This window comes from Manacus candei, unplaced genomic scaffold, assembly GCF_025592945.1.
Source record: "Manacus candei isolate 608988 ecotype Guabito, Panama unplaced genomic scaffold, ASM2559294v1 h1tg000007l, whole genome shotgun sequence".
In the NCBI taxonomy this organism is placed as follows: Eukaryota; Metazoa; Chordata; class Aves; order Passeriformes; family Pipridae; genus Manacus; species Manacus candei.
This window is the reverse complement of record NW_026138055.1, coordinates 8,266,864-8,291,333: the sequence shown is the minus strand read 5'-3', so window position 1 is coordinate 8,291,333 and position 24,470 is coordinate 8,266,864. Positions and strand designations below refer to the sequence as shown.

At 42.4% G+C, this 24,470-nt stretch overlaps 1 protein-coding gene across 4 annotated transcripts in view; it reads left to right on the top strand.

Annotated features, from left to right (window-relative positions):
• Positions 1-1,539: 1,539 nt before the first annotated feature.
• MSRA (methionine sulfoxide reductase A) overlaps positions 1,540-24,470 on the top strand; it is a 251,652-nt gene continuing 228,721 nt past the window's right edge. For 2 of the 4 annotated variants that reach the window (XR_007908460.1, XM_051812338.1), the window contains exon 1: positions 1,543-1,717. Coding sequence is in view for 3 of the 4 variants with exons in the window: in XM_051812338.1 (XP_051668298.1) it covers positions 1,579-1,717 (139 nt within the window). In the remaining variant the exon portion in view is untranslated. Of the gene's footprint in view, positions 1,718-9,671; positions 9,793-24,470 lie in introns of those variants that run through there. The other 2 variants (XM_051812360.1, XM_051812351.1) reach the window with 2 other exon arrangements.

Below are 24,470 nucleotides of genomic sequence, written 5' to 3'. Positions count from 1 at the left end.
CAAAGAAAGATCTGGGAAATGACAGAGTGACCCTAATGAGAGAGCAGCTAATTAGGTGAACATGCCTTAAATAAAATTCACACTCTGTTATTGAGCATTTCTGGTTCTTACTAACTTGTACTGTCAAAATATCACAGTTATTTATCATATATTCACTCATTATTTAATAGATTTTTTTCAGGTTATTACAAGACTGCTTTGAGGTCACCTGAGGTCCTCTCTAGTCCCGATTTCAATGATTCTAACTATCCAAGTTTAACAAAACTTAAAAAACTGACTGCAATCTTGGGCCTATACGTGCTCAAAGAGGGTGTCATTCACCTTTCAAGCACAGAACAGTGAATCTCAAAGCAGAGGTGGGACAGTTTGTTTCTCAGATTCCCAAATGGATTTTTAATTTTGAAGAAAGCCTGACTCCTAAAAGATGAATTTTCTGCTTCTCTGGAAGCACCTGGGAATTCTCAATATTGCTATAAATACCCAATGCCGTTATAAATGTGAATTAAATTCTAGGCCTCGAGTGTATTGTATCCAGGTAAAACTCAGATTGATTAAGAGCAGAAAGGAACTGCATCCATCATGGACCATTTCTTGAGAGAATTATATGACTTTCCTCTCAGATTATGTATTAGTTTGTTGTTCTATCACCTTCTATCAATTCAGCCAACAACCCAACTTTTTCAAAACCCTCCAGATGAATTTTGCAATGAATTTCTATCCTGTCCTTTGTATAGTCCAGTGGAAGGTGTCCCTGCCCACAGCAGGGGATTGGAATGAGATGAGCTTAAGGTCCCTTTCAATCTCAACCACTCTGTGATTATATGAATATGTGTGAATATGTATTATCCCCAAAACACAGTGGATATTTTCCACGGGCACTTTTACTCCATTCACTTTTTTTATTTCTTTACTTTTATTGAAAACATAGGTGCAGACGCTTCTGCCTGAAGATTTATGTTACTCGGAGCATCTTCATGCAGAAAGTACTCAGCAAGATTGGGATGATCCAGTATGTTGGCTAAATGTAACACAGGAGAATGCTGTGTAAATAGACAACAGAAAAGTCATAGAAAAAAACATATCTAATTGAGGGTTGGAGCAAGATGAGTTTTAAGGTCCCTTCCAACCCAAAGCATTCTGTGATTCTATGATTATATTGTACAATAAAGCACATTTGTGAATGAAGAGTCTGTGTAGTGTGTTTTCCTGAATGTATTTGCACAAACACTCCTAAAACCGCATGGACAAGACAGAGGGTTAATGTGATACAGATGAGGATGAGGTGAATGGGACCGCATGAGGGGCACGTAGGCAAAAACCCCTCCCGAGGCTGCAAAATAATACGGGAAACAATCGCGCATATAGACTCCATAGCAAGGAGCATTCCACAGAGGTGTCTGGGAGGACCGTGCAAAGGGATATTTCGGGATAAAGGGTCACGGAGAACATGGACAAGGAAGGGGGACCCGTGAGGGACCGTCTGAGGGAGCGGAGAGGGGAGTGCGTTTTTTGCCGCCGCCCGGCAGGGGGCGCTCCCCCCCCCGCCCCTCCCTCCCCGGGGCTCCCCCTGAGCGGGCGATGCCTCCGCGCCGCCTCCTCCTCCTCCTGCTCGCCCGCGCCCTCCGCGGCTCCGCCTTCGCCATGGGCGACTCGGCCTCCCGCCTGCCGCAGGAGGGCGAAGCGCTGCCCGGCAGGACCCAGCGCATGGCGGTGGCAGGTAAGGTCGCACCGCCTTCCCTCCCCTCCGTTCCCGCTCCGCTGCCTCAGCCCGGCGCCCCCTTCCCCACCCGCGCCGCGCGCGTGCGCGGTGCCCTCGCGGAGGGGCGGGGCCGCCGCTGCGCGTGCGCGCTGAGGGGCGAGGGGGGAACATGGCGGAGGGGGGGCGCGTCCCGTGAGGGGGTGACGGGGAGAGGGGGAGGAAATGTCCGGTGGGAGCGCGTTTGCGTCGTGGATTGTTCGCGTGGTGACGATTCCTTTGTGTCGTAAGAATTAGGAATTAGTGGTTGCTGGAGCAGACGGCGAGCGCTGTCCTTGGTGGTGCTCAGGCTGCCCCGTCCCTGGAAGTGTTCAAGGCCAGTTTGGACGGGCCTTGGAGCAACCTGGGCTAGTGGAAGGTGTCCCTGCCCATGGCACGGGGTTGGAACTGGATGAGCTTTAAGATCCCTTCCCACGCAAACCATCCTGTGATTCTATTCTATGATTTCTCTTGAAATATTGAATTTTCTGTCTAATTTTTACTGAGGGCAGCAGTAGTCCTACTGAGGGTTTTAAACAGATTTCTATGTCACTTACTTCTACTGCTAAATAAAATAAATACCAAAAAATAATTCCTGATTATAGAGTGGCTCTTCTATAGATGTTCTAGGAAGGAATTCTTGTCTGTGAGGGTGGTGAGGGGCTGGGATGGAATTCCCAGGGAAACTGTGGCTGCCTCATCCCTGGAAGTGTCCAAGGCCAGGTTGGACGGGGCTTTGGAGCAACGTGGGATGGGAGAAGGTGTCCCTGCCCATGGCAGGAGGTTAGAAGTGGATGATCTTGAAGGTCTCTCCCAACCCAAACCATTCTATGATTCTGTATGCAAAGTATTTTTAACTTCTCAATAATTCTTTCAGTGATTTTCCTTTGAGTAAATGTGTGCTGTCAGGTAAGCAAAGTAACAACCCAGAATTAAGCAATTTTGCCTTCTGACAGCCCTCCCAGGAGCTGAAAGTGTTCCAAGATGATTGCCATTGCCATTCTAAAGGAATTACAGTGGCACTGAGGTGCTCTAAGACGTGTCTTCAGTATTTCTCCTACAAGGTGTTTACTGTACAAGGTGTTATTTATATGTATCTTTGCTCCAGACTCCTGTAGACCCTGAAAAAGTGTATGAACTTAGGGAAAAAAAGAAATATTTAAACACATAAAGTATGTAAGTGCTGGTGGGAGGATAATAAATGGATGATGGCATAAGCCCAGTGTTTGAGAGCACAGTAAAATCTTACATTTTATAGATATTTGGTAAAAATCTGAATGTGGTGGTAAAATTAAAGGTAGCAGGAACATTATAATGTCTGATGTGGAGAAAATGGGCTCAAAGGAGGGGTGCAGAGATGGGGTTTATGTCTTTAAAGCAGTGAACTCCAGAGATGATACCAAGAGTAGCACATTGCCTGGATTAAAGTGGCACCTCGTTGATAAAAACCTGGACAGAAGACACACTAAGCCCCTTTTATGCTCAGTGACTCCACAGATAGAATAATTGATTGTGCTGCTTGTACAAAAAGCATCCTCATAAGGCCAAATATGAAATTTTTTGGATGTTCCTCTATGGCTAAATGTGGTATGATGTATTTAATAACAGCATGGGCCTCTGGTAGTCTGCAAAAGTTAAAATGAGATGTAAACTACTTTCAGAAGAGAATGATAATTTGAATTTTAGGCTGATGGCCAACTGGACTATTGACCTCTCAGACCTTTGCCATTTTATTAAAGTCTCTTTTGAACTGAGAGCCAAAACTGGAGATGGTATTCCAGGTGAATTCTTACCAGTGCAGCCTAGAAGGGAGTTTTTTTTTCCCTTTCCTCTGCTGTGCCCACTCCTTGTGATGCAGCCCAGCCCAGTTTGCTGTGTTTGCACTGAGAACACATTTAACCCGGGGTCCAGCAGCACCACAGCTTCTTCCCAGCAGCTCTGAGATCGTCTGGTGCAGAACTTGCTCTTCTCCTTGTTGACCTCCAGACGGTTTCTGTTGGTTTTTCCAACCTGGAGTTTTCCGAAGTCTCCTTGGACAAACCTCTGCTGTTTGTCGTGTCTGTTTAACGTTGCCCTGAGATTTGCTGAGCGTGTTTTCTGTCACCTCGTTCGTGTTACTGTTGCAGATATTGAATGATACTGGCCCAGGCTCAGCCCCCGGGGTGACCTGCTGCTCACCAGACATCAGGAGATCGATCCCGGCCTTTGGAGGCCGATTTTCCTGCCGATTTCTGACGTGTCCCGTGCCTGGCAGGCTGTTCCCGCGGCCAGCACTTTGTCAGCTTTCACATGCAAATGCTGCAGGGGAGGGTGTCAGAACCCTGCTAAAGCCAACACGTGTCACAGCCGCTGCTTTGCCTTTTGGAAATAATTTCTGAGAGGATTTATTCCATGATCTGTCCTGGGACTGAGGTGAAACGGAGCCCCCTCAATCCTCTTTTTGCCTTCATTAAAAATGGCTGTTACTGTAGCCCATATCTCACCATCAGGGACCTCCCCAAATCACCATGATTTTTCTAGGTACAGATTTTTCTATATCATTATTTCCAGATCTGTCACAGTGTCCTGTTGGCCCCACCAGCAAGCTTACCTTGCAGCTCTCAAAAATCTCCATGTGGCTCCTTTAAACACATTTAGCTTCCATTACCCATTTCTCCTCACATTATTTGCTGCTTTTCTTTCTGACTCTGCCAGTGCCTGGAGAGCTTTTGGAGCAGTCCTTGTTTGTGAAGACTTAGGAAAAGAGCTTTTGAGTGCTTCAGTCTTTTTCTGTAACAACTTCTAGGTTGTGTTCTCTACTCACCAATGCACCTCGATTTTCTCTGAGCTGCTTTTTACTCCTGTCATTTTTGTGGAATTGTTTTTTATTGTCATTTCTGTCCTCAGCTAGTTTGAATTCCAGCTTTGACCTCTCTAATATTGTGCCCAGGCAATGCTGTATAACAAATTCTTTTTTATGCCTCCCGTGCTGTTGTTTCTCCTTCCTGTGTGTTCTCTCTTTGCATTTTAGTCCATTGAGCAGCTCTGTGTTTCTCATGAAGTTCCCAGTTTTCTGCATGATATTTTGTTCCTTAGATCTCGTAGAAAGTCAAAATTCAGAGCACCCTGAAGGGCCCTTTCTCCCTCTGGCACTTCTTGGGGGCTTCTCCTGAGCAATTCACCCCCTCCTGAGGGGCGACTCCAGTCTCTGCTCTCTGTGACCAGGGACAGGACCTGAGGGAACAGCTGGAACTCTGCCAGGGGAGGTTTAGGTTGGATTTCAGGAAAAGGTTTTCTCCCCCCAAGAGTGGTGGGGCACTGAACAGGCTCCCCAGGGCAGTGAGCACGGCCCCAAGGCTGCCAGAGCTCCAGGAGTGTTTGGACAACGCTCTCAGGGACAGGGTGGGATTTTTGGGGTATCCTGTGCAGGGCCAGGAGTTGGACTGATGATCCTTGTGGGTCCCTTCCCACTCAGGGTGTTCTGTGATTCCATGATAATTCCCAAGATAAGCCAGAGCTCTGAAAGCTGAAAATGTTGAATATCTTGGCTACTTTTCCAGCCTTCCTTTGGATCCTGATCTCTGTTGTCTTGTGGTCGCTGGCAGGACTTCGATTTCCCTCTGGAGCTCTGTGCAATCAAGGAATGCATTTCAGCAGGGTGCAGATCCCCATCCTGTTCTTTGGTGCTAGGAGAGATGATTCCTACATCACCTGTCCTGATCCAGGATGTGCTGAAGTTGTGTGTGCTGTGCCAAGTCTCTGATTCTTGTCACATCCGAGGTCTGTGACCACCCTTGGCCATCCAAGTTTTCCTGGTGAGCCAAACTCTGCCTTAGTCTGCAGACACTTGGGGAAAACGACTGCCAGACCTTTTTTAAGTAGGAACTGATCCCAATCCAGGAACCTGAGGTGTCCATCCTCTTCATCTTCAGTGGTGTTGAGAGCCTCTAACTTTTCTTGGAGCTCCTTCCCTTGTGCTGCAGTGCCTGGGTCTGCCAGGGCAGAGCTCTCAAAGGAGAGGCTGCTGCCACTGCTGAAATCCCTGTGGAGAGGAACCAGGCTCTTCCCACAGCCTAAGACCACTTCAGGAGCTGAACCTGGAGAGAGATTGAAGTACCAGAGGTGTTAGTGCTGCCTGGGTCAGCACTAATGTAGGACCTAAGAAAGTCATGCAGTTAAACCTGAATATTAAACAGATTTCTGTGAAGTGACTGAAGCAGTTTGTGATATAAATGCTTCTGCTTGTAGAACTCAGTTAAATTAGGACAAGCTACAGGAGCTGAAAGCAATACAAACATTGGTAAACTTCACTTACTTTTTAGCAAACAAGTTGAATTTATCTGATCTCATCCAAATTTCAAAATCTGGGAATTAGAGTTTGTTGTACTGTTTTCTTTCCTCCAGTAGAGCTGCTGCATTTATTTTTGAAAATTATCTCTTGCCTGTTTTTGTATAATGGTGCCATATGATGTTGTACTTTAAAGACATATTATTTATTGGTTCTACCTTTCTGATACAACTCAACTTTTCAGGATTAATTTTAGTTATGTTACTGCTGAAACTTGGCTGTGTTTTCTGAGTGAGTATTTATTGCTTACACTATTTAATGGACTATTTTATTTTATGATGGTGGTAGCAGCTCACAGTCAAGGAGCCTTGTGAATGTAGAGTTTGAATAACATTATTTATATACATATATAAATACATATAAATATATACACATACATTTTTCTGCTAGATATCCTGAGATAACAGTGTGTAATAAATTAAAAGAATGTTTTTCCTTCTGATCCCAATGAGTAGTGTCAGGAAATATCTTCTTACACATCTGTAGTGGGCTGACTTTGTTGAGGCAGCAAAAGTACAGCTCCTGGGGAGCCAGACTTATGATTATTTAAATCTATTAAGCCTCTTGGCTTTATATCTAAAGATGAATAGAGCAATAATTACCAATGTGAAGGAGGTCACGGTGAACTTTAGTCTGACCTTCTGTATAAGAAAAGCACAACGTTTCTGTGAATTAATTCTTGCTTGAGTCAGATCACACTCTTTACAGAAAACATTGATTAAAAATGTCATTTGACAGAGGATCCACTGCAGAATTTCATAGATTGTTCCAATGTTTCGTAACTCTCTGCATTTTAAAAGGTGCCTGTTTTGAATCACTTTATGTTTCAACTTCCAGCTGTTGCAGGTTGGTCCAGTTTTCTTTGTGAAGATGAACAGTTTGATGTTTGCTGGTTCATGAAATACATTTAGATCATAATTAAACTGCTGGTTAGCCTGTTTTTTAAAGAAGTGAAGACTTCCAACAGACACAAACAAAACAAAGTGAATTCTTATTGTCAGCAGAAGGCACATTTTTCAATAATTTATTAGTTTTTGTTTCTTTTCCTTAAATTTTCCTTACTTAATGTCTTCCTGAAGTTTTGAATATCAGAAATAGACACCAGATTTTCCTAGGGATAGTGCCAACTGCAGTCTAATTCCTGATCAGTATTTTTCTGTCTATGTATCAAAAGATAACTAACATTTTAGGTTAAAGTGTTGCTCTGGTTTAAGTGACCATCTCCTTTGTACAAAGTCAGTGATAGAGTGACTGATTCTGCTTTTACCTTTATGAATTGATCTGCATTTGCTTTGACTATTTGATTTCATTCCAAGTTTGTATAATTTTCCATTAAGTTCATACACACTGAATTTCAGTTCTCTCTGGAATTAGTGCTTTAATTGACCTGCTGAACTCAAGGAGAAGTTGCAGTGGGCTGTGACTCTGTAAATCCTCCCAGCTGGAGCTGTGGTGCTTGCAGGAGTGTCCATCTTTTCTAGGATACTCCAGCAGTTGGAGAATTCCCTCAGGATCTTGATGATCCTCCTCTGATTTATTGCAGGGTGGGGCTTTCCACATCACTTCTTACACGTGTTCCAGTTTTCCCCAGGCTGAGTGGAGGGATGACAGGTTTTCTTCTGAGGTTTCTAGAAGATATGGTGAAGTTTTCCATCAGGGATCATTTCTTCTTCCTTCAGAGGCACTTCTTGACATTGAATTAGTGCAGAACATAAACAGGGATTTTATGGGAACTGCTTTACTCTTCCTGTTCTGTCCCTGCCTGCTGAAGTGGGGCTTATTTTTCTCAAGATACAGATTCACAGAATCATGGAATGGTTTAGGTTGGAAGGGACCTTAAAGCCCATCTCATTCCACCCCCTGCCATGGGCAGGGACACCTTCCACTAGCCCAGATTGCTCCAAGCCCCATCCAACCTGGCCTTGGACACTTCCAGGAATGGGACAGCCACAGTTTCTCTAGGAATTCCATCCCAGCCCCTCAGCACCCTCACAGAGAAGAATTCCTTCCCAATATCCCATCTATCCCTGCCCTCTGGCATGGGAAGCCATTCCCCCTTGTCCTGCCCCTCTTTTGAAGCTGAATAGTTTCCAAACACAACCTTCAGAAGGAGAAATAACCCTTGAAGTTGTTTTGCTTCTATACCAGTTGGTTTTAGTGGAATTTCTTTCCATACTGGTCTGGTTTTACTGTTCTTAAAACACCAAACAGAAATTATTGTGGTCAAACCAGTGGCCTGTGCTCTGGTACTTCCATTTGTCTCATCACATCTGACTGTCAACCATGTTCACCACGAAACCATGTCCTCAAAATAAGGAATAAAATGAAAACTATTAATGTCTATTTCCTGTAGCCATTGGAAAAGTTTGTAATCATAGGCAAATATAAAACTGTTTCAGATATGAATTTAATTTCACTGTATTTTAGGTGTAAAATAGGGATTCTTGGGTGAGGTTGTACCTCAGGACAAAACTCAAGGAGCTTTCTCTTAAGGTTTAGGAGGATCAGTTTCTTCAAGTTTTCCACCACTTTATTTACCTGATGCAGTGCTTTACACAACTAATTAACCATTTTTATTGAGTTTAGATGAAATAGGGACTGAAAAAAATGAGATCTGACTTCCACTGAAGTGCAGCTCAGGAGTGTGTTGAGTAACAACGTCATATGTGGTTTAGCATTTCTGAATTGCAATTTACCTTCCTAATTCAGAAGAGTTAATTACTTATTCCTTCATTTTAAGAGACAATCTTTGCCTCAAACACACTCAAGCCATCAATTTCCATAAATTATTAATTTTCATTACAATTTTGCTGTGATGCCAAGATTGAGGACAGAAAGAATGTAAAGCAAAGAAGCCCCTCATCCCAGTAGTTGTTTATTATCTGGAAGAACTTCTCAAATTTGTGGTTCCAACATCCAAGATGAATTTCCTTGGAAAACCTGCCTGTGGGAATGTGTCACATTTTCTTTGCACCTTGCCAGGTAATTATATTTACACATAAACCCCCTCATTTTCAAACCGAGTGTACAACTGTAAATATTGTTCTGTCATTGGAAAACCAGGGTTTACCTTTAACCACCCATTAAATTTACATTTGGGAAGGTGCTGAGAGAGGAGAAGCAAAGGTTAAGTCAACATAAAGGGATTTTTTTTTTGGTGTTGTTTGCATTGTGCTTTTTTTGCTCTTGGCAGCTGGAAAACAACAACCAAAAGGAAGTTTTAACATGCACACACGGGGCTTGAGAGATTAAAAACACACAGGAAATGTGTTTCCAGAGCTGCACATCCATGAAATGCTGCTCCCAATGGAAAAACCCGGGGCTTCCATATCACCTCTCACTCCAGTGCCAGTATAAAGGGAGGTGTCATTCATCACTAAACCCCTCCAAAACTTAAAAAAGGAGGTGGAAAAAAATAAAAAAATCTCATGTTTGAGTCCCTGGAGTTGCTGGTGGGCTGTTTAACATGCGGCTCACAGCCGGGGAGGTGCGGAGGAAGCTCTTCCCAGGGCTTCTCCTGGCAACAGCTCGGGTTGCTGGGAGACAGAATTGCCTAAATGGGGAGCAACTTCACCCAACTGGCAGCCTGTGAATGCAAATAAGGCTTGGGGGGAAGACTCCTCGTGCTGATACCGTAATTTCCCCGCTCCAAAAGGAAAAATGAAGCCGCAGGATCTTTATTTGAGGGCGTTTTGTGGGGATGCTGCTCTGAGGAATCGTTCCAGGTTGGGTCATAAAAGCGGGTGATTATTCCTGGTGAAAGGTGGCTGTGGGACGTGGATCGAGCAGCTTCTCGTTGCTGCTGTTTTGGAAAGGGATGTGATGTGGGAATTTGTCAAATTCGGGGCGTTAAACAAACCTGTCAGCTCTGAGATTATGCACAAGGTTATATTTAGTCAGGTTATTGTTTTAACTACAGAATATTTTTATATGATTCTCTGTTAGTCCAGGGATACACTGAACTTCTTGGGCTGATTGTGTCCATTTATCCTCAGTGCAGGAATGACACTGAATGGATATTTAGGTAACATTGTGCCCTGGATCCCACATGTGCCATTATGACACTCCTTAGGTGAATGTGTATCACAGGTAGAGACTTTGGAATTCTTTTACCCAGTACTTCTCCTCTTTCCACACCAGGTGGGAGAGTGTGGGACAAACCCCTTGTTCTGGCTATCCATTGTCCCAGGAACAGAGCTGGGATCGAGCACTTGTCCAGCAGAAAAAGATTCACAAACATCTTTAAATCATTATTTGTTGGAAGGGACCTTAAAGCTCATCTCATCCACCCCCTGCCATGCACAGGGACACCTTCCACTAGCCCAGGTTGCTCCAATGCTTGTCCAGCCTGGCCTTGGACATTTCCAGGGATGGGACAGCCACAGCTTCTCTGGGAATTCCATCCCAGCCCCTCACCACCCTCACAGGGAAGAATTCCTTCCTAATATCTATCTAACCTGCCCTCTGGCAATGGGAAGCCATTCCCTGTGTCCTGTCCCTCCATCCCTTGTCCCCAGTCCCTCTCCAGCTCTCCTGGAGCCCCTTTAGGCTCTGGAAGGGGCTCTAAGGTCTCCCTGGATCCTTCTCTTCTCCCTGAACACCCCCAGCTCTCCCAGCTTTTCCTCATGGCAGAGATTTTCCCACTTTCTGACCATTTTTGTGTCCATAGCCAGAGTTTACACAACATTCCATGGCCCTGTGACTTGTATTTCAATTCTGTATTTGTTTGATGTCGGTTAAATCATCGACCAACACGTCTGTCCCAGTCTTCCAGTTGGAATGGTTTTCCAGGAGGGAACTGCTTTGATTAGTTCTAATGTTCTTTGAGTTTTGAACTCATTTATGTTGCAATTACTTGGACAGATTAGCTCAGTATGATCCAGGTGTGGATTTAGAGCATAATAACTCCAGGTAACTCTCTCCCTAGATGCCTTTGTTGTGCAGGGAATGCAAAGTTCTCAGTCTTAATTTCATGGAAAAGTAAAATATGTTACATTTACTCTAGGGTGAAGAAGTGCAGTTACCACAAATAGATGCTCTAATATATTGAGATTTTGGATTGTGTTTTTCCCTAGAATAGCACAGCCAAAATTAAGTCCCCCAAAAGGGAATAATGTTATTTAATTCATGTTCAGTGTAAAACCTTGAAAACCTTTTCTTGCCTAAAGAGTTATTCTGGTTGCCCTGGGTCAAAAGCTGTTTTTTTGTTTTTTTTTTTTTTGTTTTTTAATTCTCTTTGTCAAATTTCAGTTCACAGAATCATAGTTTTTTCCTTTATTTTCTTTTATTTTCTTGGCTAATCTTCATTTAAAACCTTGTCGAAAATAAAGAAAAGCATTTCCAAATGAGAGCAAAGTTGTTCACATGGAATTGTAGAATTGCAGCATCTTTAGTTCCCTCAGAACCCACAGGTAGTAAATAATAAAACTCCTCACCTTAATTGATTTGAGTGAAGGTAAGTAGTACAAAATAGACCTTAAGGCAGATTTAAGGTTGATTCAATATTTTAGGTACTAAATTCTTTGTATCTTTGATGCATAGAATTTACTTTGAATTTTTTTCAGCTGAAAAAAGCTTCTTGTGTTTAATTAATGTCAAATTTTTGCCTTCAAATTACAGTGGTGCATGTTGCCTTAACTTCAGTTCAATGTAATTCTTATTAAATCTATTTTTATTTTGCAACCATTGAATTATTTGGCTGGTAATTTGTTGTGTAATAGGTGTTGCTTTATCTTTCCATACCTATGTTTTATTTATTTTATTTGGAATTTCAGTGTTTGGAAACGTTTCTGTGTTGCTTTGGTTTTGTTACATGCGAATTTTTTTAGTGCATACGAAACTTGCATTTAAATTTCCAGTGCAACTAAAATAATGCACATATACAAGTCCATAGTAGAAATCAGATAAAAACCTGTGCAATAAAACCCAGTGCTGTTTAGTGCAGTTTTTTATATATTGCTCATAACTAATGGCTGTGAAAAATTTGCAAAATTGGAATTAGTGGTGTTCCATCCACCTGGGAGAAGACACTGTTTGGGTCTTCCTTTTGAAGAGAATACCTTATTTTCTCTTGAGAAATGTGGCCAAATAGATGAGACCTGTATTTTTAGTGTAGCTTGGGCTTGATTTTTCAGGGATTTGACTTCCCAGGAGCCTCCAGAGATGCTTTAAGGACTGCCCAAATTCCAGGAATTGCTGAGAAGCAGAACTTTAGTGGGAACTGATTTTTTTTTTTTTTTTGTGTATCCCTCAATGTGAGACAGAAAGCTCTCAACTTGAGGACTGAAGTTCTTTTTGGGAGCAGGGATTTGGTGCCTGAGACTGGCTGAGAATTTTTAGGAGCTCAGTGAGAAATGAGAAGTGTCGTGCAAGGGATGTTTGTTCTGGTTGGACAGTGGAAGTGTCTTTGTTTCTGACATTCCCACTCCCCCTTTCCAGGCTCAGAAATGCACTTTTTGGTTCATCAAACATTCAGCTCCTGAAAATTTCCTGCCAGCATCTGGGGACACATCTGTGCCTTACAAAAGAGAAGGACAAGGACTGGTACCTGTGTGCTGCAGAGTGGGATCACAGGATAACCCAGGCTGGGAGGGATTTTGGGAGCTCATTGATTTATGACATCAGTACATTGACAGCTGATCTGCTGGTGTTGAAGAGAAAATGTCTGTAATCATCTGCTCCTTTCAAATGTTGAGCTTACATTTTAAAAAAGGGGAGAATTCCAAGGCAGGGAATCAGTGGATAATTTCCTGATCTGCTTTAGTAAATTGCAATAAGATTTTTTTTTTTAAGATTATCAGAAACAAAGTAGCTACACCAGAGATAACATCACAATATTTGTGATCTGTGGGGGCTATTTATGTTACTTTCTTTTGTTCCTGTTCTTCCTTAAGGATTTTCCTCTTCCCTAAACAGGGATATGCAAACCTATTTCTGCACTTACTGAGCTTGACCTGATGTGTAGAGATGAAATCTCATCTTAAAGAGGTTGCACTCAGACAACTTTTAATAAAACAAACTTCTCACAGAACAATCATTCTTACTTTTAGTAGCACCTTGAGTGACAATTTTTCAAGTTACTACTCAGAAAGGGACCAGGAAGAGAAGAAATGAGCAGGCAACCAAATGCAGAGAGTGGATTCTCAAGTAAAATGTCCTAACATGTCTTTATATGAAAAAAAGAAATACCAGTAAGATGACCCAGAGATCTGTTTACATGTCATTCTTAAGATATTAATTTCAGAACTTAGGTAATGATCCTTTTATTTTTTTTTTTTGTGTGATTCTTGGATGTTCTGACCCCTCCAATTTGTAAGTATTTCCCATAAATCCAGTCATAAATTCATTGATCTGGGTATAATGGCCCTGGAGTGCAGCTACATCCTTTGAAATCAAGGAGTAGGACCAAAAAATCCTCTCTTTGCCATGTTCACTTCTGAAGTTCTGCTTCTGAAAAATGTCTTCTGATGACATTTTTGCAACTGAACACAATTCCTGCTTAAAACCCTATTTTGAGCAGTGCAGGGATTTGGGGTAGGAAGGACCTTACACTCTGTCTCTTCCTGCTGACTGGTTTCATACACTTATTTTCTTACCAGTTGTCTCCATTTCTTGCTGTTTGATTTAATTTGCCCATTCTTAGTCATCAAATTACTTTTCAAACTGTTCCCAGTCAACAGTCACCCCTTTCTGGGATGAGCTGTGGCTGTGCCAGGGCTGTTGACAGAGGTCCAGAGGATGGGACACGAAAGATCCATCAGCAGGACTTGGGTGTCTCTCCATCCAGTCCTTGGTGGTGTGGAATTTTAGACTTCCACACTTGCCCTTTTGCATTAAATAACCACCTTTCTCCTCAAGTCCTCGTTAAGAGTCATCCTTGTGTTAAAGCATTTCACACACCAATTAAGACCTACTCAGCATTTGATTTAATTTACAACAATTAAAGCATGATTTTTGAATGAGAGAGAGGGGAAGAATCATCAAATATGTATTTTATCCGTGTGGATAATTGGGCACAGACATTCCTGGGTTCTGCTGTTGTAAAAATATTATTGAGTATAATGAAAGTGAGTAAAATGAGTAAAAAATGGTGCTCTCTGGGCTGATGAGGGGATGCAGATGAGGAATTCTGAGACATTGATCTCTGTAGAACCACTGAAAATATTTAATTTGTGAAAATGTAATTACTGAACACAAAGTACCTGAATTTTGCAAAAGATCCCTTGTTTAATGCAAAACAAAGAATATATTCTTATTCCTCACAGCTGAACTGGCAATTATAAGAGTGGAACCTGACCATAGTTTGGATAAATTCTCTTAGTTACTTGATTTTTTTTTTAGAGCTTCCATTTTCATAATAATTGAAGATATTTGAGAATTTCTATCCACACTTCTATTTTCACTCTACCCAGGTTAACTGTGAGTGGATTCCATTATGAGTACTGCTTTTACCTAAAGTGCTGTGCACATATTTTTCATGTTACACTCTGCAATCACTTTTTAAATCCAGTCCCACCCTCCCGTGGAGCTGCACTCGCAACATTTTGATTTTTGTGAGCACTTGTTTTTCTCCTGAGAGCTAAAAAGAAATTTTAAGCAGTTAAGGGTACAAATAATATTTAAAAATCCAGGTAGCACTTTAGGTTGAAAGCGTTCTGTGTGTACTCGGTGACGAGAATGGGGAAAAAACGTTTTAACCTGGGAATGCAAATTCTGTTGGATGTTCCCAAAATTCCGTTTGATAACTCCCCAAAGCAGCTGGTCCTCAAAAAAAAAAAAAAGAAGAACAACCCATTTGGTGGAGATTGACCCCTGTATTTTGCAACTTCCAGCTGGGGTGGGATGCCAGCACATGATGAGCAGCTGAAGGAAAATCCCACAGTGGAATATTTAGGAAGTCGTTGACAGCTTCCCATAAAGTTTGGACTTGCAATTTATTTGCACTCCCAAGGTCCTTGCAGGTCTAACCCTTCATGTTCAGATCGTTTTTGCATTTATAGGCCTTGATTCTTGTGTTGTTTTATAATTCCCCATTTTTTTTGTTGATTCTTGGAATATTCAGCTTTTACTGTCTTCCCTTGCCTCTTCTGTGTGGTTGCAATATTCCTTTTTCCCCCCCTTTTTTTAACCAACTTGCAGTATTCCTTCTCCTTTTTTGTTGGTCTCTGTGTCATAGCTACTTAGAGGTTTTTAGAGCTTCACCAGTGTTTGGCTATTTAATAATAAATAAACCCCCAGAAAAATGGAGACTGATCAGGCAATTCATTGTCATCATCTCTCTGTTCCCCAGGGAAAAGGAACCTTTTTTCTACCCCATAGTGTACTTTCACCCTTCAATAGTGAATCAGCAAAGCATCTGACTCCAGAATTAGATTCCTAAAAAACCTCTGGCTTGTTCTCAGAGGAATTGGCTTCAGTTATTTCTAATGGGAATGCCCAGGAATGGTGAAAGGAGTGTGATAGAAAGGCTGATTTAGCCCTGGCATGACAAAACGTGCCAGTGTGTTTATTCTTAAGAATAAAATGTTTTTGGGGATGTCACATTGCAGTGGGTTGACCCTGGCTGGATGGCAGGTCCCCACTAAAGCCACTCTCTCACTCCCTCCCTGCAAGTGGACAGAGGAGAGAAAAAAAACCAGTGAAGGATTCATGAGTTGAGAGAAGAGCTGGGAGAGGTCACTGACTGATCACCTTCATGGGCAAAACTGACTCAAAGTGGGGATAGTACTTAAATTTATTACTGACAGGATCAGAGCCAAAGAGTGAGAAGTAAAATAATCTTAAAAACACCTTCTCCCCACCCCTCCTTCCTTCCATGTTCTCCCTTCCCCCCCCAGCGGTGCAGGGGGACAGGAATGGGGGTCACAGTTAGTTGTTGTTTCTGTCACTGCTCAGGGAGAGGAGTTGGAGTCCTTCCCTTGCTCCTGTGGGGACCCTCCCACGGGAGACAATCCTGGATGGAGCTCTGCAGTGTGAGCCCATCCCACAGGAGGCAGTCCTGGATGGACCTCTCTGGTGTGAGCCCATCCCACAGGAGACAATCCTGGATGGAGCTCTCCAGTGTGAGCTGATCCCATGGGACACAGTCCTGGATGGAGCTCTCCAGTGTGAGTCCTGGATGGAGCTCTCCAGTGTGAGCCCATCCCACAGGAGACAGTCCTGGATGGAGCTCTCCAGTGTGAGTCCATCCCACAGGAGACAGTCCTGGATGGAGCTCTCCGGTGTGAGCCCATCCCATGGGAGACAGTTGTGGATGGACCTCTCTGGTGTGAGTCCCATCCCACAGGCAGCAGCTCTTCCCAACCTGCTCTCCCATGGGTCACTCCATGGGGTCAGTCCTTCAGGAATGAGCTGTACCGGTGTGGGTCCCCCACAGGGGCCACAAATCCTACCCGGGAAAAACCTGCTCCGTGTGGGCTTCCCTCTCCATGGGCTGCAGGTCTCCGGCAGTTCCTGCTCCATCCTGGGCCTCCCACGGGGTCACGGCCTCCTTCCTGCATCCACCTGATCCAGCAGGGGAGCCTCCATGGGCTGCAGGGGGGTCTCTGCACCCCAATAGTCCTCCCCATGGGCACAGGGGGGTCTCTGCACCCCGATGCTCCCCATGGGCACAGCTGCCTCACCCTGTTCTTCCCCATGGGCTGCAGGGGAACCTCAGCTCCGGCACCTGGAGCTCCTCCTGCCCCTCCTTCTGCCCTGCCCTTGGTGTCTACCTTGTTGTTCCCATGTTTTCACTCTGCTCTTTCCTGGCTGGAATTCTTTCTCTGCCACAACCTTCTGTTCTTAAATATGTTACTCCCGAGTCATTACTATCACTCCTGATTGGCTTGGCCTTGGAAGCCCGTCCTGGAGCAGCTGGAATTGGCTCCACGGGACAGGGGAAGCTTCTGGCAGCTTCCAACAGAAGCCACCCCTGTAGCTCCCCCTACTACCAAACCCAAGCCACAGAAACCCATTACACACATTCATGCTGATTTTGAACAATATTCTCATATCAGATGGACAGGATGAAGTTTTACATGGATTTCATCAATCCATGGAACTTGGGTGTTCTGTCAAGGAAAACGAAAGGTATCCCTGACACGAAAGCTTTAAAAGTAGCTATTTGGGGTTATATTCCAAATGGAACAGCTTAAATGAACGAGTTACTTCTATCCCAAAGTTTTCCACTTATGAGGTGGGAAATTGTGCTCGTTTGACAGGAATACTTGGACAAGTATCCAGGTATATGACATTGCTGAGACAGTGGAGCACTGGAAGAGATGGAAAAATATATGGATGACAGGATTTTGAGAAATAAGGCAGAATAAGGTGACTCAAGGGTTGGACTTGATGATCTCAGAGGTCCCTTCCAACCTGGCTGATTCTATGATTCTATGATTCTATGACATCAGGAGGTTTTCACTGGGAGAATTTTAAATGAACAAATTCTGGGGGCATCCAGGTGAAATCCATAAAAGATCATGGAATCATTAAGGTTGGAAAAGAGCCCTAAGATCATCGAGACCAAGATGGAAAAAAGGATTTCAAATGAGTCATGACCAAGGCACAGATCAATATTAATATGTTCCTAATTCTTAAAAGGACTAATTCTTAAAATTCTTAAAAGATGAGTGATGGGTAAGATATGGAAAAAGGAGAAAATTGTGGTTTTTCCATGAGCATGGGGATGTGGATGGTGTTGAAGGACAGACCTACACGTTGTTCTGTAACAATAAATAACAAACAGGGTCAAATTTGGACTGGAGATGGGTAGGAGAATACTTGGAGAGACGAGGGATTTGACTCTTTCCATGTTCTGTGCTTTGGAAAAGAAACAACAGCAAAGGAATATCGGCTGGAGAGAGAGGAATGTTCAAGAGAAAAAAGGTGAGGGTGAAAAAGCACTTTATAGAGTTTCTAATGCAGAATGTGATGTGAGGTCAAGTCACCTGAAGGCTGAGTCCTGGACTATTGCAGCCTCCCAAGGAAAAAGTCTTTGTGCAGGAAGAAAAGAGGGAAGGACTGACATCAGAATTGTGGGAGATCCAGGTGACAAAGGAAGAGCAAATTGGAGAAGCCGAGGGGAGGTTACGACAAAAAAACAGGCAGAAAACATGGAAAATGTCCTGAAACCCAAGGTGTGGAGAAAGCTTTGTGTTTTCTTCCTGTATCTGGAGGATACTGGAATTAAGTGGGACACTGGATTGGTCTGGGCTGGAAATTTCCTTATGGGAAGGAGGAGAAATGAGAGATTTCATTGAGAGATTTCAAGAGCTCAAAGTGGATGATGGATCTTGGAAGGCGTGTGGGAGCAATTCCAGTGGAGTGGGGCAGCCCTGCAATTAGAGCATTTAAGAGGAGGGAGAGGGAATTAGGAGAGCTGCAGGAAACCCCACATTTGAAAAACTGGGAGAATGGAGTCATTTCTGCAAATGAGATCCACTGTCTGTGGAGCAGTTTAGACTGAGAGAGAAAATAAGGCTCTTCATCCTCTTAGCAAGGCTCTTCTTTTCAGGAAAGCTTGGAATTTTATTTGTTTTTCCTGCCTTACTTTCACTCAGAGTAATGAAGGAATGGTTAAAATTGCTCATACCTTCGGAATTAGATATGTTTTTTAATATAGCTGAAATACTCTGTTGTCAATACATCCGTTTTTTGAAGGAAAACTAATTAAAAGCTGAGTTTTTAGAAATGACTGCTGGGGCAGTGTGGCCTTTGTGAGGTAATTCCACTGACAGTCATTTCCATGGGATCTTTTTGTTCCCAGGTTGTTGCTGATGGTCTTTCTGCAAAGGCAAAGTGACACATTAGAATTTTCTGTCAAGTGCACAAAGAAAAGAAATAGAAAAATTAGACATAGGTGTGTTTTTTCCCAAGCTGGCCTGTCATGATGCTGCTGGGTGCTAATTGAAATGATAGGGTGTGCAATATTTTGAGGCAAAAATGTGATTTTAAAGTTAATGATGTTTCTTCTGGAGTTGAGTGGCTACTGGGATAAACATGGATGGGTTTGTTACAGTCATTGGAAACAAGGCAAGGGGAATCTTGGGTGGACTCTCATTTATTCACTTGTCTGGAGGTCAGATAATTAACCTGGTTTTTGAAAAATCAGTAGCTAAAATAACCCAGTCACTCACAGAATGTAGCAGTTGTTATCTTTAGAAACGTAGAGGGTTCTTCTTGGATATTAGGAATTCTTGGCTGGGAGGGTGGTGAGGCCCTGGCACAGGTTGCCCAGAGAAGCTGTGGCTGCCCCTGGATCCCTGGAAGTATCCAAGGCCAGGTTGACCAGGGCTTGGATCAACCTGGGCTAGTGGAAGGTGTCCCTGTCCATGGCAGGGGGTTGGAATGAGATCTTTCAGGTCCCTTCTGACCCAAACCATTCCATGAATCTATGATTCTATGAATTTCTGAGACTCTATATTGAATAAACTTAGAAAAAATACACACTTAGGGGAGGTTTTTTCCCCTGAATATTCTATTTAGCTCATTAATGTAATGCATGGATTTTAAAAAGTTGGCATTTTGCCTCGGCAAATAGCTGGAAGATAAAGTTTATTCCTGTAATTTTCCTCGCACGAATTCCCGTCATTTAGAATCCCTTGAACGAAGCTCCAAATATAATTTTCTATCCTTAAAGTCTTCCAACACATCAGAAAATTGCCCACCAGAGTTAACTGTTACTGCTGAGCCATTTCTCCTGTGGGTGCCACAGGAACTTGTGCTTTTGAATTAACAGATGACACCGTTGGCACCTATGGATGTGAGGAGATTAATGGAGATTTTTTTGTGTATTTTTATGTATAAGCTGGAGACTTTTTTGTAGTTTCTTTTTAGTTTTCAACTGATTTTTAATAATGGTGGGATCGAGAAGAGCTGGGAGTTTCCAAGCTGGACTTTAAATAAAGTTAAAACGTGCGTGGCTTCCGAGTGTGATCCTGATTCCAGTTTATACACCTCCTGCTCCTGGCACCTTCCCATGATTCTGGGGAGGAGGCAATGCAAACATAGTATTTTAAGGAGTATTTGGTGCTTATTAAAATCACACACACGCCCTCCTTTCCCGGGAATGTCGATTTACTGCAGGTTGTTCATGTGTCGCACGCGGACATTTTTTAGCGAACAGATCCCTTATCCCTGCGAACAGGGAACGAACAGGGAATGGCTTCCAGGGAGCAAAAAAAAAAAAACCACCACCCCTCCTATCCATTGTAAAAGGTAGGGAACCATGAAATCCATAAGCCGGCTTGGCACAGGAGGCGGCTGTTGGTGCCAAGATTTGGTTCCTGACCCACAGTTTCCCGTTTTTAAACGTATTAATCGATTCGCCAGGAGCATCCTTTGGAAAACAAGGATTCAGACAGGCTGGCACAGGCTGGAGCTCCGCCAAGGCTGCTCGGGAAGGTTGCCATGCTGGGAGCGAGCGAGCGAGAGAGCGAGAGAGCGAGCGAGCCGAGGGAAGGGAAAAAAAAAAAAAAAGGCAAGACTTGGCACAGCTCAGTCAAATCAGCTCCTTTTGTCTGATTTCTCGGCTTGAGCTTCGGGAAAGAAAACCCGTCCTGGGGTACAGGAAAAAACTCCCAACTTTTTTTTTTTGGTTTTTTTTTTTTGTTTGTTTTTTTTCCTTTGGGTTTGCAAACTTCCAGCGCTTTTTCGGGCTCTCGGGTAGTGGTGGGACGTTAAAGTGATGTCGACTTGCCGGCGAGCGGGGAAATGAAAGCTTTTCATGGAGGCTCCACGATGTGAGTTTGGACATTTGGGGAATGTGATATTTTGTGGTTTTTTGTTGTTTGTTTTTTTTTTTTTTTTCTCCTGTGTCTGATGAAACTGTGAGGGAGCCGAGAAACTTGGAAGATTTCAGAGGGAACGCCGAAATAAAAGGGAGGATTTTCGGTTTTTTTTTGCAACAACAAAAAAGTTTTCGTCGGCGTGAAGGTGCTTTCCAACCAACCCCGAGCGCCTTCGGAATATGCTCAGGACGGGAATTCCGGCGTTTCTCTCTTATAATGCCCCAGAAACGAACTTTTAATGGAACCTCCTTAAAGATTTTCATCTGACCCAGCAAGGAAGTGAGAGTAGAGGGAAAAGTTGGGACATCTCAATGGAAAAGTGAGTATGTTCTTAAAACCACAATGTCTGTTTTTGCTGCTTGGTGCTGCCCTGGCTCCATGTCCTGGTTTTTAGGGACAAGCCTGGAGAGCAGCAGGACAAGGAGAAGACACCCAGACTGTGCCTGAAGGGCAAAACCAGAAACCAGAATGTGGTTATTCTACTGCTCTAAAACATTCCCTCCAGTGCAGCTTCCTAGAAAGCATCTGGAACGGCTGCATTTTCTACTTTTAGAGGCGATAAGAGATGGGAAAATATTGGCTTCTGCCAAGTGAGGAATGTTTGGAGGCGACAGAGCTGGATGCAGAAACTTCAGTTTGTAGTTCCAGGACCTGTTTGCTGCAAACAGTGAAAAAAATCTGCTCTTTTCCCATATGTGGATTGAAAAACACCCCGTGGCGAGTGAACTGTGGACATCTCGTGGTTCCAGTAGAAATTAAGGACCTAAAAAATCCATTGTTTGTTTTCTCCAAGGATTTTCAGGGAGACAGGCTTGTGATTCCTTGGGAGCAAATGTGATCATGCTGCCTATTAGGCCTGGATGTGCTTGGATTATCCTGCTGCTGCTGTGACAATCAGCAGGATTATTCCAGGGAGTAACTGGAAACCGGAGATTTTTCCGGATCGGCTTCACTTGGAGTAAGTATTATCCCATCCTTAAAGACTACACTGCTCAGCCTGTGAGATGTGCAATTCCTGACACGCTGCACAACTCCCTAATTCCTCTGTGCTGAAAGGAAGTAAGAAACAACATTAATGAAAAGCATTTTAAGAGGAATGTGTTTGTATTTTAACTGGGCATCGTTGGCATTTGGATCATTCCACTGCTAAAAATAACTGGTCTTTTTGATCTAAACCAACTTGGGTTGCTTAATATTAACATGAAATTGGTTTTATGGCAAGATATGTCTGATTTTTACTCTGTCAGTGCTGGAGTTAAATAGTGGGTGAGATGCTGCTGTGATTATTATTTGGAGCACTGAAACCTTTTAATATGGCTTGGAAGTGATTTTGGAAGAAAAATTCCTATTCTTCGAATTCTTGTCTCTTTTTAAATCCTTAAAAAAATATCCTCAAGAGCCATGTGTGAAAATCTGGATTTCCAACTGAAGGAAGTGTTTGGAGGAGTTGGGTTTTGCTTTCTGTGCTCTCTTGTTCCTGCACAGGCATTGACATGGGATGTGCTCGGGAAAACAGGGATATGTGGGTTTGCATCTAGGGGAGTGAGTTTGGAATTCAGTCTGTGTGGAATTCTGGAACCAATTCCCTTTATTTCCCAGGAATTATGTTCAGTCTCAAAGCATGTGCTGTTTTCTTTAATCACCACATGCCAAAACAAACCTTTAATCTGTGCCCCTATTAAAAGTCAGAAAACAATAGGAAACATTTCTCGTGGTACCTCTAAAGGAAATACTAAAATAACCTTTCAGTTTCTAAGTGATATATTAAAACAACCCTATTTCTTTCCTGAGAGAAATAATTTCATAAAGTGATTTCATAAATTCAGCTTTAAAACATGATCAACATGTGGGTCCTTGCAATGCATTTATAAATAGAAATATTTGTATGAATATTTCAACATTTATTGACACTGAAGATATTTTGAAGCAGTTACCACAATGTTGAAAATACTGTTTATCTCTGAAATTTCTAATCAGAGATTTTGGTTTCCTAAATCTCCACTGCACATTTCTTTTGGCCTACATAATAAAGTATTTTTTCTTTCTGCTAAACCCTTCGCTTTTAAAAGTTCATGTAAGTGGCTATTTTTTGGAAAATATCCTAATTTGGCAAGTTAAAATCAAGATTTGAATCACATATTTTAAATGGTTGGAACCCCAACATTAATTGATTGCATACAAGTGAAATTTGGCAGTGGAATTTGACATATATGATACTCAACTATGGAATAATCGGGAGTTTTCTGGATACTTTAATCCAGATTATTCATTACCACCATTCATTTACGACCCTTAATTATTGGTTAGGTTTAATAACTTCATAAATGAACAATTTGTGTTTAATTCTTAATGAATCATTAATGCCTATTTGATATTGGATTGTGGCAGATTTGAGGGTTAGTGGTGAGGGTTTAACTTGATTTTTCTTGTTAAACCACAGAGCCACGATATTATTTAATATCAGAGCATCGTGTTTGATCCCGTAATGGGCCTGTGTCTGATCTCACTTGTATGGATTAATAATAAACCAAGCTTTACCCTTCTGGTTTTATCAGTCTTAAAGTAGTTTGAGATCAAAATGGGACTGGAATGGCTTAGTTATTGCCTTTTATATTGGTAGATATAAACCATTTTTAAATGGCTAACTATGAACTTCTTGTGAACCCACAGTAAGTTCTTAACTGTGGGTTACAATGAACCCATGTGGTTGTTGGGCAAGGAAGAGATGCAAGTTCCCAGTGTCACCATGGATTCTCCCTAAATATGACTGTAGGATAGTAATATAAATGTTTAAATGCAGTGTATGCAGATTTTGCATGTTGTTTTTCAGTCTTGTAGGAATGTTATCTTCCTATATGGAAGATTACCTTGATATTCTACCTTGATGTGGTAGAACTCCACATGCAGCCATTGCTGAGTGTCCTTGGCTTCTATAGCCAATATTTTTTAAAAAAACTACATCTCTTTTAAAGCTTTTTCCATTTACCATTTACCATTACTCCAGAATAATTTCCTATTTTATTGCCCACTACATTCCGAGGTGTTTTCTCTCTGTGTAGCAATTTTTCTGGCACTGGTGTCATCATTTTCATTATTCCATTTAACTGTAGCACGTTTTCCTTCAGGTCTCACCCAGCTACACAGCAAGGTACATAAAACTTAGTATTTTCCTAAGAAAACTTAGTGTTTTTTCCTAATATTTTATTTGGAAGTCCAGCCTTGACCAAGGTGGTCTGAGAAAATTCAGAAAGAAGGTTGTAGCATTCCTGTGTTACTTGTCATCTCTACCTTACCATAATTTAGGGAAGGGTTTTTATTTGTGCAACAGAAATTTTGAGCAAAATTGATATTATTTTGGCCACTGTAACTGTTGAAACAACATATCAGTGACTTGAGTAACTTTTGTAATCCTGGTGGAGGAATAAACAGCTTTACAAGGTGATTCAGGTGGTTGTCACATCAGTCCTGTGAATCACTCTATTGACCATAAAAAAAATTGGAAAATAGAATATAAAATTATGAAAATTTTTAATATTTTAAAGTTGTATTGTCTGCTGTATTCCCATTTATTTTATAGATGGGAACTATAGATTTATAGTTCACAGTTATTGAGGCTCTGACTGATTCTGATAACCTT